Below are 15,678 nucleotides of genomic sequence, written 5' to 3'. Positions count from 1 at the left end.
CCCGGCCCCGCCCCTCCTCCTCCCCACACACACGCGCACACGCACACACACACACACAAAGCAGGTGGGGATACACATTCCCCCGGTAAGGGAGAGAAAGGGAACTGTTGCGTCTGTGAGGTGAGTCTGGTGCGAGATCGCCCTCCGGTGGGGGCCTTGTGAATTACAGCCTGACGGGGCGAGTCTGAGCTGCAGACGGTGTCAGTGCACCAGCATGGCAAGTTTTCTTGTCGCGGCTGAGCTGTACTGTAGTGAAAGGACGGCATTTAGGGGGTTGGGCGGTGTAGGTATTTCTGCCCTGACCCCTAGGAGATGCTGTTTCTTAGGCACAGGGGTGATGTGGACTGGCAAAATGGCAGCTCTTTCACTCTATTTCCTTCTCTTTTTCTCTCTTTTTTTACCTCGTCTTCTTTGCTCCTTTGCTGATGCCATGCCCTTCTTCAAAACCAATATGTCACTCTCCCTGTGATTTAAGAAAAGAATTCCAAACAGAAAATTTAATGCAGGTTTCATTTCTTTAAGCCAATTTGTTCCTGTTCTAAAGCCCCCTTGCCAGCTCTCATAGGTTTAAATGAAATTAACCTGCACTGTGTGCTACTCTCTAGCCAAAAGTGTCCAGCGCAAAATGCACTCACCTACTGCCACTACGCTGCTCAAACATTCAACACGTATGCACACTGCGCTGCCCAAAATACTCTACACACCTACTACACACTGCACACAATACTCTACACACCTACTGCACACTGCGCTGCCCAAAATACTCTACACACCTACTGCACACTGCGCTGCCCAAAATACTCTACACACCTACTGCACACTGCACACAATACTCTACACACCTACTGCACACTGCACACAATACTCTACACACCTACTACACACTGCCCAAAATACTACACCTACTGACACTGCCAAATACTCTACACACCTACTGCACACTGCCTGCCCAAAATACTCTACACTACCTACTGCACACTGCACACAAAATACTCTACACACCTACTGCACACTGGCTGCCCAAAATACTCTACACCCTACTGCACACTGCACAAATACTCTACACACCTACTACACACTGCACACAATACTCTACACACCTACTGCACACTGCCTGCCAAAAATACTCTAACACCTACTGCACACTGCACCAAAATACTCTACACCCTACTGCACACTGCGCTGCCCAAAATACTCTACACACCTACTCACACTGCACACAATACTCTACACACCTACTGCACACTGCTCAAAATACTCTACACACCTACTGCACACTGCGCTGCCCAAAATACTCTACACACCTACTGCACACTGCACACAATACTCTACACACCTACTGCACACTGCTTCACAAATACTCTACACACTACTGCACACTGCCTGCCCAAATACTCTAACACACCTACTGTCACACTGCGCTGCCAAAATACTCTACACACCTACTGCACACTGCACACAATACTCTACACACCTACTGCACACTGTGCTGCCCAAAATACTCTACACACCTACTGCACACTGCACACAATACTCTACACACCTACTGCACACTGCACAGAATACTCTACACACCTACTGCACACTGCGCTGCCCAAAATACTCTACACACCTACTGCACACTGCACAGAATACTCTACACACCTACTGCACACTGCGCTGCCCAAAATACTCTACACACCTACTGCACACTGCACACAATACTCTACACACCTACTGCACACTGCGCTGCCCAAAATACTCTACACACCTACTGCACACTGCACACAATACTCTACACACCTACTGCGCTGCCCAAAATAATCTACACACCTACTGCACACTGCGCTGCCCAAAATACTCTACACACCCACTGCACACTGCGCTGCCCAAAATACTCTACACACCTACTGCACACTGTACACAGAATACTCTACACACCTACTGCACTGCCCAAAATACTCTACACACCTACTACAAACTGCACACAAAATACTCTACACACCTACTACACACTGCACACAGAATACTCTGCACACCTACTGCACACAGAATACTTTACATACCTACTGCACACTGCACACAGAATACTCTACACACCTATTGCTCACTGCACTGCCCAAAACAGTCTACACACCTACTACACACTGCACACAGAATACTGTACACACCTACTGCACACAGAATACTTTACATACCTACTGCACACTGCACACAGAATACTCTACACTCCTTCTGGACACTGCACACAGAATACTCTACACACCTACTATACACTGCACACAAAATACTCTACACACCTACTGCACACATAATACTCTACACACCTACTACACACTGCACACAGAATACTGTACACACCTACTGCACACAGTATACTTTACATACCTACTGCTCACTGCACACAGAAAACTCTACACACCTACTGCACATAGAATACTCAGATCAATGCGGCAGATTCAGGTTAGTGTGGCTGATTCAGATCGATGTGGCAGATTCAGATCGATGTGGCAGATTCAGATCGATGTGGCAGATTCAGATCGATGTGGCAGATTCGCCCGTGCGAGAGGGGCATGAATCTTCTCCTGACAGCCAGTAAAGAGCCGGTCCCTCGGAGCAGCTGTCACTCGGGAGAGAGATAGCCGCGCGCGCTCGTTCGTTTAAACGCGGTCCCGGCGTGGGATTAATCGCCTCACGGGGTCCGGACGACAGCTGATTGACGGACATCAGCCGGTCGCCTCTATGCTCCCGTCTGTTTGGGCAAGGGGCGGGGCTGGGGATGGGGGGTTATCGCCTCCGCCTTCCCAGAATCCTTTGCTCAAACGGGTAGTGAATTTAAACGTTCTCAGATCCCCTCCCTCCCCCCCACATGCCGACTGTCCCCAGATGCCTGTGAAGAGCTGCTGTTTGTCCCCCTCCCCTTCCCTCCCCTCCTCTCCCCTCTTTTATAAAATGTCAATTTATTCCTCTGACCTGACTCCATGTGCGAGAGGAGAAGGTGGCAGCCTAATTCTTTTTGTTTTTGTTTATTTTTATTTATTTTTTTAAAGGTTAATGTATTTGGAGGGCCCTCCGGGGCTGACTGGCACGAAGTCGAGCTGGGTCCGCCGCTTTTTTTTTTTTTTTCATTCCTCTCTTCCTCCTCCTTTCGATTGGGCGAAATTAAATTAGAGCCGGCCGAACGGAAAGCACGATTGGTTCTGGCGTTAGATAAGCGGCGTAACCGCGAAGGCTCATTTTAATTTTCGCACCTAATTTCGGGTTTGCAAACTGACAGAACGTCTCCATCTTGGCTCTATAATATGCTGCACCCCCCTCCCCCCCCCTTTCTTGTGATTGGAGAACGTTTCCCTAGACAGGAAATGAATCACCCCTGTCTACAGGAAGGGAGACACCTCATAGGAGTTTACTTGGAGAGCGCCCCCACGTGGCATGTGGAGTGCCACTGCAGCTTTTTGATTGTGAAGGATTGAGTTGGTGTTGGTGGAGTGAGCTCCTTTGATGTTTAAATCATTAGTCTGTAAGGTTTTTTCTTTTTGTGACCACATTTTGACTTCTTGGCATTTGGATTCTTTTGAGCTTTTGAGCTGAAGAGCACCAGAACGGATCGATGATTGGACTGAATGCTGGCTGCACTTAAAGCGCAGTGAGAAAGGTCAAAGGTCAGCCTCTTCGCCGCGCGCTGTTTGCCGATTGGCTGAGGGCAGGCCGCGCGACTGCTACCTATCTGTAAATTGACCTGTTCCTTATCAGTCCTTTAGAGCGGCTGGCTCTGGATCAAACCCTTTATCTTCGGGACCGGGTTCGATCGGGTTCACCGGCTGAGTAGATTAGCGAGTAAATCCATGAAATGTTTTAAGTGCTGGTCCTCTGTGAGTAAGCCTGATCTTCCGGACCGCAGATCAATGCCTGTTTAGCTGGATGCTTGTCGACTGGAAAAGAGTATTGGGGCCCTTCTAATTGCCCCCGACCCCCTCTCACCCCAGATTCTAACCCCTGTTTCTGCCCCCCACCCCTGCTCTGTGCTTGTGATTAAAATACAATAATGGCAGTGGGCAAAACCATAAAAATCCTATGTGGCATTGGCCTGAATCATATATTAATGGGCAGTGTTGCCGGGGAATAATAAATTATCAATGACTCTCTTTGCCTCACATAACCTGCCCTGCATAAGCAAGATTCAAATTAATTTTGTTCTGTTCATCCGTGCTGAGGAATGGATTTGTCAATCTTTCGCGCAAGATGAAAAGAGAAAGCTATTGATTAAAGGAGCATTAATTATCTTCTTTTCAAGCCCACAGGGCAAAAAAAAAGAAAGACCCTGGCTTAAAGTATTTTGTAGGCAGATTTCAGGAACCTGTTCCAGTGGTAGCAGTAGTGCAGTATCTTTGCATGATTACAAGATCTTTGCCCCTCTGTCAACAGGTCAGGTCTGTTCATGTGATTGTGAATGTGTGTGTGCGTGCGTGCGTGTGTGTGTGTGCGCGTGCGCGTATGAGTGTGCGTGCGTGTGTGTGCGTGCATGTGCGTATGAGTGTGTATGTGTGCGTGCGTGCGTGCGTGTGTGTGTGTGTGTGTGTGTGCGTGCGTGCATGCGTGTGTGTGTGTATGTGTGCGTGCGTGCGTGCGTGTGTGCGTATGAGTGTGTGTGCAGGAAGTGGGGCTCGAAACAGTCCTCCAGTCCTTGCAGGAAATTTATTTATTTGTTTAATGTTGGACTAATTTATTTATCAGTGTCTGTGGTTTGAACAGATGTGCTGTTGCCCATGGCGATGTGAAAAATGGAGAGCATCCTAGCCTGCTGACCCTGTGCCAGGTGTAATGTGTGTCTCTCTCTCTCTCTCTCTCTCTCTCTCTCTCTCTCTCTCTCTCTCTCTCTCTCTCTCTCTCTCTCTCTCTCTCTCTCTCTCTCTCTCTCTCTCTCTCTCTCTCTCTCTCTCTCTCTCTCTCTCCCCCTCTCTCTCTCTCTAGTCTCCACGTGGGGAAGAACGACCTGCTGACCTTCTATGACGGTGACGACCTGACAGCAAAGATCCTGGGCCAGTACGCGGGCTCCAGGCCGCGCTTCAAGCTGTACAGCTCCACCGCCGACGTCACCGTGCAGTTCCAGTCGGACCCCGCCACCAACATCTACGGCTACCACAACGGCTTCGTCGTACACTTCTTCGGTGGGCAATCTGTGTGTGTGTGTCTGTCTGTGTGTGTGTGTGTGTGTGTGTGTGTGTCTGTGTGTGTCTGTGTGTGTGTGTGTGTGTGAGTGTGTGTGTGTGTGTGTGTGCGCAAGTGTGTGTGTGTGTGTGTAGGTGTGTGTGTGCAAGTGTGTGTGTGTGTGTGTAGGTGTGTGTGCGCAAGTGTGTGTGTGGGTGTGTGTGTGCAAGTGTGTGTGTGTGTGTGTAGGTGTGTGTGTGTGTGTGTGTCTGTGTGTTTGTGTGTGTTTTTGCGCATGTGTGTACTTGTGTGTGTGTGTCTTTGTGTGTAAATATATGTGTGTGTGTCTCCTTGAGTGTGTGTGTGTGTGTGTGTGTGTGTGTGTACATGTATGTGTGTTTCTCATTGAGTGTGTGTGTGTGTGTGTGTGTGTGTGTGTGTGTCAAGTGTGTGTGTGTGTGTGTGTTTGCGTGTGTGTGAGTGTGTGCGTGTAAATGTATGTGTGTTTGTCTCCTTGAGTGTGTGTGTGTGTGTGTGTGTGTGTGTGTTTGATGTTTTACACACAGGGCATGAGTGATCTCAGTCCTGGGCTTATGGTTTCACACTGTGGAATGGCCTAATTATAAATGGGCTATTTTAATTAGAGGCTGGTTTTGGAAGTGGTTCAGTGAACTGCTGTGCGATTTCTCCTGCCCTCACACCTGTGATTAATCCATTAACGAGCGACGACCTGACTGCCTCAACACCAATGAGGAGAAGAGGGGCGGAACCCAGACTGCATCAGCACCAATGAGATGCAGAGGGGCGGAGCCCAGGCTGCATCAGCACCAATGAAGAGCAGAGGGGCGGAGCCTACAGCTCAGGGCATTCCACCATCAAGCACCAGAGAGAATTATATGTAGTATTTGTTCTGTAGAATATATCCTGTAGATTTCACGTTCTATAGAATGAGATAGAGGGTGAGCAGAAAGAGTGTTTTGTAGTCTGTTCACACGGCGTGTAGCACATTGTACCCGTCATGTATATTTGGGCACATTGGGCATGTTTGCATGGCACTGTGCCCAGCCAATAGGAGCTCACCACAGCACACCATCTCACAGCTCTACTCCCCCCGTCTTTGTCTCCATCTCCCTCCTCCCCCCCCCTTTCTGTCTTTCTCCATCTTCCTCTTTCCCCACCTCTCCCTCCATCTTTGCCTCTCCCTCCATTTCTGCCTCTCTCTCTCCATCTCTGTCTCCCAATCTCTCTCTCACTCTCTCTCTCCATCTCTGTCCTCTCCATGCCCCCCCCCCCCCCTCCCCCCGCCCTTCAGAGGTTCCTCGGAACGACACGTGCCCGGAGCTTCCGGAAATCTCCAACGGCTGGAAGACGACGTCCCACCCGGAGCTCGTCCACGGCGCGGTGGTCACGTACCAGTGCTACCCCGGGTTCGAGGTGGTGGGCACCGAGACCCTCATGTGCCAGTGGGACCTCACCTGGAGCGGAGACCTGCCCAGCTGTGAGCGAGGTACGCGCGGGTTCACTCTCCCCGCATCACACACGCTACAGGCTACACGCTACACGCTAATTTACATTACATTGCAGGCATTGGGTAGACTCTCTTATCCAGAGCGACTTGCACAATGTTTACATAGCATTTTTACACTGTATCCAATTATACAGCTGGACATGTAGTGAAGCAATGCAGGTTAAGTACATTACATTACATTACAGGCATTGGGCAGACTCTCTTATCCAGAGTGACTTACATAATGTTTACATAGCATTTTTACACTGTATCCAATTATACAGCTGGACGTGTAGTGAAGCAATGCAGGTTAAGTACATTACATTACATTACAGGCATTGGGCAGACTCTCTTATCCAGAGTGACTTACATAATGTTTACATAGCATTTTTACACTGTATCCAATTATACAGCTGGACGTGTAGTGAAGCAATGCAGGTTAAGTACCTTGCTCAAGGGTACAACGGCAGTGTCCTACCGGGGGATTCGAAATTGAACCCGTGACCTTTAGTTTGCAAGACCAGTTCCTTACCCATTATGCTACTGTGCCGGCCAGTTTCCCTCTGCAGTGGCATCTAGCCGTGCGACGCACAATTACGTTAATTGTGACTGCTACTGTGGTTTGTGACCCTGATGAACTGCACTGCGCTGTCTGTTGCATGAACCTGCGTGTGTGCGCCTTTGTGTGCTCTGGATAAGAGTCTGCTAAGCACCCGAATGCGAAATGTAAATGTACAGGCAGACTCGGCCTCTCGTATTCAAGCCCACTTACGCGATGGCAAGCTCTTTTTTTTTTCCCGTACCTGGGTAATTTATTTAAATAAATAAAAAAATAAAAAAACAATAGACGCTCAGCGTTTAGAAGGCGGGCATTTAATACCGCGGCCTTAATGGAAAAGTGGAAATCGTTTAGCCTGAGATAATCGCGGCGGCAGAAATGTGGGCCTGCTGATACGCGCTGGCTTTTGTGTTTCCTGCTCCCGCGAGCAGTGCCGCTGCTGCCAAAGGGCACAGGCGCCACCTTGTGGAGAGCTGACACACTGCACCCGAGACTGTCACTGTACTACAGGGTTCTCACCGGCTGTTTGAAGTGCTTAAAGTGCTTGAAATTGGTGCCCAGAAATTTAAGTGTTAGATTACCAGGAAAAAAACAGACCCTTTATCATGTAGTGCTTGAAAAGGTCTTAAAAACTAAAATGATCTTGTCTTGTCTCTAAAATTGACATTTTTCAAAGAATGTTGAGTGTGACAATTTCCTAGTAATTCATTAAAATTTGATATCGTAATTTCAATCGGAAAAAGAATATCAAGAAATTACTACTATACGATATTATACTATGTTATTCGATTAGATACTATTAGATATTTGTATACTATTAGAACTATTTTCATATATGTACTGTTGTATGTCATATACTGTATTATAATGTTATGCTTTGAGAGGAGCAACAAACATTTCACTTACTTGTTTTGTGCTAGGTCTATTAAAATGGGGAAATAGTGTTTGAATAAGGACTTGAAAGTCCTTGAGTTTAATTTCCCGATGTCTGTGTGTACCCTGGCAATACATAGGACAGTACAGCTGTCCATGTTCATGCTGAACTACATGTTCCACTTCCTCATATGTAAGAGTCTGCAATGTAAATTTCCAGGTCATGGACTGAAAAACCATCAATCAGTGCATGTAAATTAGAATTAGAACACGCCACTGAAACTCCCCTAATTAGAAAACTGAAAGAGAACCATGAGTGATATCAATCACTCAATCGTACTGAAAATCATGGAGCAGAAATTAATCAGTCATTTAGACAGACAGAGAGCAGGAGTAGAGTAATGATTAACCAAGATTTAGGACCCTACGTGTTAAATTGATTAGTGTGTGTATAATAAAAATTGACGACTGTGTGTATTCAGTAATTTCATGTTCTGAGGAGTACTGATTTGAATATATACGTGTTAAGAAGTATCGCTTGTACTATGTTTACATTCAGCGTAAAGTATTGATTAGAGTGTGTATGTGTGTTGAAGCATTGATTCAAGTGTGTGTACGTTGAGCTCTACAGATGAGAGCTCTGTGTGTTGTGGAGTGCTGGTCGCTGAGCAGATGTTGGTGTCTTTGTGATCAGTGCTGTCGTGCTCGGACCCTGGCGTTGTGTTGTGGGGTATTGGTCGCTGAGCAGATGTTGGTGTCTTTGTGATCAGTGCTGTCGTGCTCGGACCCTGGCGTTGTGTTGTGGGGTATTGGTCGTTGAGCAGATGTTGGTGTCTTTGTGATCAGTGCTGTCGTGCCCGGACCCTGGCATCGTGGAGCACAGTCGCAGGGTGATGTCTGGTCCTCGGCTAACGGTGGGCTCCACGGTGCAGTTCATCTGCAACAAGGGCTACGCGCTGTCCGGGAACAGCCTGCTCACCTGCTACAACCGGGACTCCTCGGGCCCCAAGTGGACAGAGAGACCGCCTAAATGCCTGCGTGAGTACTGCCCTTATCTGCTGTGTGTGTGTGTGTGTGTGTGTGTAATGCCCTCAACCAAACTGCACACCACAGACTGCTTGCCCTATTCATACACAAACACACACACACACACACACATAAACACACAGTACAGGTGTAAATTGTATAACAGCCACTCAGTTTCACAGTACAATTGGTAATTCTACTAATTTGATGGGTGTTTCTAGCCCTGGTCCTGGAGAACCACGGGGTCTGCTGGTTTTCATTGTTTCTCTGCAATTAATCAATTAAGCAGTCGATTGCACAGTTAACTCACCTCATCTGGTTACATGGATCTGAACTGGGTGCTGATTTTCAGGCGAACACAAAAACCAGCAGACCCCGTGGCCCTCCAGGACCAAAACAAACCAAGACCAAAACCAAAACCAAAACCAAACCAAACCAAAACAAAACAAAACAAAACAAAACCAAAAAACAAAACGCAGGAGTGTGCGTAAACTACACAGCTACTTATTAGCCAACAAGAAGATCTGCCAGGAGTGGATGCCGTTATTCTGGGGGTTTTTAGCTTGAAAACAGCATCGCTCCTGAAATCTTAAGCGAGCTGGAGGTTCCGGCTTATCGCCGGCGCAGATAGCGGGAATCTTTTAGTGCTGAGAGCAGAGCGGACTGCTAAAGAGGGCCCCGAGGCGCGAGCTCTCCCGGGAAAGCTAATTAAGTCCGAGCGTTTAGCGTTACCCGAGGTACAAAAGAAAACGGAGGAGTTAAAGGGATCGCTAACGTTCTGAAGTTTCAAAATATCGTTTTTTTTATTTTAGCGCGTGTTTTCAAGTGGGTTTCGTGTGAAATGAAGTGCGCTGTTCTTGCCGATAAGAGCGGTGCTGATGCTTGTACAATAGCTTCTGCCAATCTGCCGGCTTTACAGTCAAGTCGTTCAGGGTTCCACGGTCTAAAGTAAGGAAATAAATTTCAAAATAACTCCAAAGCCTCTTGCCCGGTGACATGCGGAGAATCTTATCAGAGTGCGTGTTCCGACTTCCATTACAAGCGTCTGTAGTTTACAGGGAGATATCCCATAATCCCCCCTGTGCGCTCTCAGCTGTAAATCTGAGGATCCACAGACAGGCTGCCCGTTTTTGATAGGCGGTTAGCCCGTCACACCTCTGTTGTAATACGCAGTGCCCTCCCCCCCGCCCCCACCCCCCCCCCCCACAGGGGCCGCTGACAGAGAGGCGAGGGTCCTTCTCAAGCCTTTTCCGTGACTCTGGACCTTGAGCTCAACCTTAGTGTCAGGAGATGCCGAAACGCGCAAGCAGTGAAGGACTTGTACCCCCGCTTACCGTTGCCACGGGGAGCGGCAGTTTGAGCAGCGCGCCGCCAAGCTGCGGAATCATTTACTCGTCGTCCTCGGGCCGTTAACTCGCTCGAAACAGCGGGAGGAGGAGCGGGACGGAACAACCTTCCTCCTCCGAGCGTCCCTGACGACTCCGCGTTGCCCGCCCCGCCCCGCCCCAGCACTGACGAACACGCAGCTCCGTAACCGCGGGAACCGCTACCTGCAGGGCTGCGCTGGATTTGCCGTTAATTGCCTAATTAACTGCCTCCCCGTTCCTAGATACGCGAATCTGCCGCTTCACTTTTTTCTTTTCTTTTTTTTTTTGCCCTTGATGAATCACGGCTGAGGTTTCTGCTACTGCTCATAAACCCTCAGCTTTCTCTGCCTCAGCCTGTTTTTGGGGGAAACGAACGCGGCTATTTCACAAAGAGGACAAATTATGCACAATTAAGCCACAATAATAGCGTACGATGGGGATTAGGCTCAAGAGCCATCGTCCGGTAACCGAGTTTGACTGCCCAAATCAGCCCCTTCAGCATGTTATGTTTTTCCTGATTTCTGTGTGAGTGTGCTAACCGCTGTCTGTCTGTCTGCATGTCTGTCTGTCTGTCCGTCTGTCCATCTGTCTGTCTGCATGTCTGTCTGTCTGTCCATCTGTCTGTCTGCATGTCTGTCTGTCTGTCCGTTTGTCCGTCTGTCTTCCTGTCTGCATGTCTGCCTGCCTGTCTGTCCGTCTGTCCGTCTGTCTTCCTGCCTGCCTGTCTGTCCATCTGTCTTTCTGTCTTCCTGTCTGCATGTCCGTCTGTCCGTCTGTCTGTCTGCATGTCTGCCTGTCTGCCTGTTCGTCTGTCTTCCTGTCTTCCTGTCTGCATGTCTGTCTCTCTGTCCTGCAGCCGAGGCCTTCGAGCCCTGCCGGAATCCCGGAGCCTCTCCCTTCAGCCTGCAGAGTGTGGAGAAGCGCTTCTACCAGGCGGGGGAGACGCTGCGCTTCTCCTGCCTCAGCGGCTACCGGCTGCAGGGCGAGCACAGCATCCGCTGCCTGCCCGGACACCCCTCGCACTGGAGCACCTCGCCCCCTACCTGCAGAGGTAGGGATTACACCTCCCACGTACACTGAAGTTAACCCGGGGGGGGGGCTGAGTGAGTATAATTCTGCCGCAGTAAAACTGTCACAGTGTCCAGGTGGGCATCTGCACAGTGGCAGTGCACTTCCGGGCAGTGACAGAACAATGGGCGGCAGCTGTGCATGTTTCAATGAGGCTTCTGCTTTCTTTACCTGTATCAAATCATCAAATCAAATCAATTTGTTGTGAATACTGTGACATCAGTGCTATGGGTTTTCCCAGTTGTTGTGAATACTGTGATATTGTTGCTGTGGTTTCTCCCAGTTGTGAATATCATATCAGTGCTGTGATTTTTCCCCAGTTGTTGTGAATACTGTGACATCCGTGGTGTGATTTGTACTGCACTGACAGTCCTGCCTCTGCTCCGTTGCAGCCTCCCCTGCTGTGGACTATGTGAATGAGCGGCGGTTGGACGGTAAGCCTGGCCCCTCGTGCTTAAGCGCTAACGTGCTAATTCACTGGACAAAGATGCTATCGTTCAGCTGGCTGAGGGATGAATCAGAAGCCACACCAGGCTTGTTTTAAATTCCTCCCTCTCCTGAGTTGTCATTCTTTGAATGACAAAACCATTCCTCTATTGCTGAGTTTCAAATACCTTGAATTCAGAGCTTGAATGCAATTTTCTTTTCTTCCCGTAGTTGTCAGTACAGACTTCAGCATGGAGGGGACCAGCATAGCGATGGCAGTCTTCATCCCTGTCACCCTCATCCTCCTCATCATTGTAGGGATTTACCTCTGCTTCTCCAGGTATGCTGTGGGTCAGGTGTGTATGTGTGTGTGTGTGTGTGTGTGTGTGTGTGTATGTGTGTGTGCATGTGTGTGTGTGTGTGGGTGTGGGGGGCGGGGGCTTAGGCTCCCAGTCTGTACATGCTGATCTAATGTGTCAGTGTTGTTTTCAGGTATGACGTGTCTGTGATGGTCTAGTATATATGTGCTGATCCTGCGTGTCTGTGCTGATCAGACGTGTTTGTGCTGTTACTGTCTGTGCTGATCCTATGTGTTTGTGCTGTTCCTATCTATGCTGATCCTGCATGTCTGTGCTGATCAGACGTGTTTGTGCTGTTACTGTCTGTGCTGATCCTATGTGTTTGTACTGTTCCTATCTATGCTGATCCTGTGTGTCTGTGCTGATCAGGCATGTTTGTGCTCTTCCTGTCTGTGCTGATCAGACGTGTTTGTGCTCTTCCTGTCTGTGCTGATCTGTTGTTCCGTTGCAGGGTCCAGGGGAAGTCCCTGCACCTGCCAATGTCGGCCTCCACGCCGTACGGCCACATCACGGTGGAGTCGGCCTTCGACAACCCCACCTACGAGACAGCAGTGAGCAGCCCCCGCCACGAGCCCCCGCCCTCACCAGCACCACCATTCCCCACCCTCAGACACCACCTTCCCTCAGGGCCCAACCCACTCCTCATCAGCACTATCACACCACCATTCCCCACCCTCAGACACCACCTTCCCTCAGGGCCCAACAAACTCCTCACCAGCACCACCACACCACCATTCCCCACCCTCAGACACCACCTTCCCTCAGGGCCCAACCCACTCCTCACCAGCACCACCGCACCACCATTCCCCACCCTCAGACACCACCTTCCCTCAGGGCCCAACCCACTCCTCATCAGCACCACCGCACCACCATTCCCCACCCTCAGACACCACCTTCCCTCATGGCCCAACCCACTCCTCATCAGAACTATCACACCACCATTCCCCACCCTCAGACACCACCTTCCCTCAGGGCCCAACCCACTCCTCATCAGCACTATCACACCACCATTCCCCACCCTCAGACACCACCTCCTCTCAGGGCCCAACCCACTTCAACTACTCACTCAACAAGAGTCAACTACAACACCACCTTCCTCTCATGGCCAAACCCACTCAACCCGTCACTCAACAAGAGTCAAATACAACACCACCTACCCTAATAGTCCAATCCACTCAACCCCTCACCCAACAAGAGTCAACTAGTACACCACCTTCCCTCATTGTCCGATCCAGTCAGCCACTCACTCAACAAGAGTCAACTACTGCCACTTTCAGTCTGCTTTCAAGACATAAATACGCAATAGTACAGGCCATTGAGCGTGTTGAGGCCGAACCCCGTAAAGTAAAGACTTTAGCCTCCAGACAAACGGATTCATATGTTTGTCAGAGCAGGTAATGGATCTGAGGCTAGCAGGCATGCATTGTTAACACTGGCTTTGTCTGTGTGTCAGATCCGTGGACACGACTCCTGATGGCTGCTGGAGCTAGGTGGAGCATGTTTGCTCACGCAGGAAGCGGTGACATTAAACAGAAATGCGTCAATCTGTCCACAAAGCCAGGAGAGCACAATGATATCGGCTCTCGTCCAGTATTAACAGACGTTGTTTTCATGTCCACTGTTCCCGTGCCATAGACCGGCAGTCCAAGCCCGAGCGCCATTGTGGGCGATAAATGGGGTGGCGATAGAATGATGGTGGAAAAAAAAAACACTGTGCGTGTGTAAATAATGATGGTCTTACATTATACAGTTTGGAAACGGGGGTTGTTCGGAACTTGCGTTCTTTAGCAATGTCAAATTTGAATTCAGATCATTTACTGGAATGTTTTACTTATATTACTCTAGCCTTTGTTTCTTTTAGAGGCTCTAATTTTGTAACTAGCATTATTTTAAACTAATATTCAAACCAATATAAGTGGGGATCTCATTACAACACTATATATTTTTTTGCTCTGCTTAAGCAGACGGGGAATAGCAATAGTTAGACACGGCATAGGCTAGCGATGAATATCAAAACAGTTCAATTTTATTTGTATAGTGCGTTTTACAGAAAACTCAGTCACAGAGATGTTTTACGGAGTAACATAAAAAGGGCAAAACAAAGACATATTAAGACAACCGATATGCGAAAAATGTTAGGTCTATCAGTCTTATGTTCTCAAAAGGTAAAACATTTAAAATGTGAAACGCTTCATGAATGGCAGTTGGTAACAGCTGACGATTGAAGTCATTGGTGTATTTTGATCAAACACGTCTGATCAGCACAGACACACAGGATCAGTACAGACAGAAAGAGCACAAACACGTCTGATCAGCACAGACACACAGGATCAGTACAGACAGAAAGAGCACAAACACGTCTGATCAGCACAGACACACAAGATCAGTACAGACAGAAAGAGCACAACAGTCGATCAGCACAGACCACAAGATCATACAGACAAAGGCACAACACATAGCAGCACAGACACACAGGATTAGCAGGAGGTGACATGCTAAAGCAGCGTAGCAGCTGATAGCAGCGGTGAGAGGGAGAAGGACAGGGCTAGCGGGCTGTTTACTGATGCTTCCGCATCACTGGGAGGCCCCGCTTACCCAGGATGCCTCGCGCGGACCTGTCTGCCCTCCGCGAGCGACTTTCACACGCCGCCGCCTGCCGTCTGCCGTCCGCGTCTGGAGCCGAACGATGCGCTTCGGCCATCTGCAGCACCACACCGCATGCCCGGGTCACAGGCGCAGTTACACAGACGGAGGGGACGCGTGGACATTTTCCGGGTGCTGAGTTTGAAAGTGGAGCTACGGCTTTGTGTTTGTAGTCACTTCCAGATATTCAGACCCAACCCGGGGCCGACATAGCTCAGGAGGTAAGAGCGGTTGTCTGGCAGTCGGAGGGTTGCCGGTTCAAACCCCGCCCTGGGCGTGTCGAAGTGTCCTTGAGCAAGACACCTAATCCCTAACTGCTCTGGCGAATGAGAGGCATCAATTGTAAAGCGCTTTGGATAAAAGCGCTATATAAATGCAGTCCATTTACCAGTCCATTTAACCCCTCCCCCCCTCATACGCACCCACACTCGCTCCCCATTTTAACAGCATTTCAGCATTTACTGTGACCCACACAGGTCCCTGAAAAGGAGTTTGCCCTTCAAATATTCTCCTCCTTTTTCTGAACTTTTGACCAACTCTTGTGCGACACATCAGATTTAATATCTTGACTGACAGGTCAGAAGCACTGCTGATAGGAGGAGTGTTTGGAGGTCACACTCCTGGGGGTCTGACCCTCTCTTATCTGAAAAGGGCCGGTGTTGGGGCAGGTTTTTGCCGTGGCCCCCAGCACTTATACACCTGACTCTATTTATCAACGTCTTG

At 49.1% G+C, this 15,678-nt stretch overlaps 1 protein-coding gene across 1 annotated transcript in view; it reads left to right on the top strand.

Annotated features, from left to right (window-relative positions):
- Nucleotides 1–14,024, top strand: part of LOC135236748 (seizure protein 6 homolog) — an 81,287-nt gene extending 67,263 nt beyond the window's left edge. The window contains exons 10-16 of the mRNA XM_064303261.1: nt 4,951–5,147; nt 6,440–6,634; nt 8,913–9,104; nt 11,316–11,510; nt 11,920–11,961; nt 12,185–12,293; nt 12,764–14,024. Of these exons, the coding sequence (XP_064159331.1) occupies nt 4,951–5,147; nt 6,440–6,634; nt 8,913–9,104; nt 11,316–11,510; nt 11,920–11,961; nt 12,185–12,293; nt 12,764–13,517 (1,684 nt within the window). The 3' untranslated portion in view covers nt 13,518–14,024. The remainder of the gene's footprint in view (nt 1–4,950; nt 5,148–6,439; nt 6,635–8,912; nt 9,105–11,315; nt 11,511–11,919; nt 11,962–12,184; nt 12,294–12,763) is intronic.
- Nucleotides 14,025–15,678: the final 1,654 nt, after the last annotated feature.

This window comes from Anguilla rostrata, chromosome 12 (assembly GCF_018555375.3).
Source record: "Anguilla rostrata isolate EN2019 chromosome 12, ASM1855537v3, whole genome shotgun sequence".
Taxonomy (NCBI): Eukaryota; Metazoa; Chordata; class Actinopteri; order Anguilliformes; family Anguillidae; genus Anguilla; species Anguilla rostrata.
Note: the sequence above shows the minus strand (reverse complement) of the source record. Positions and strands in the feature narration are given on the sequence as shown.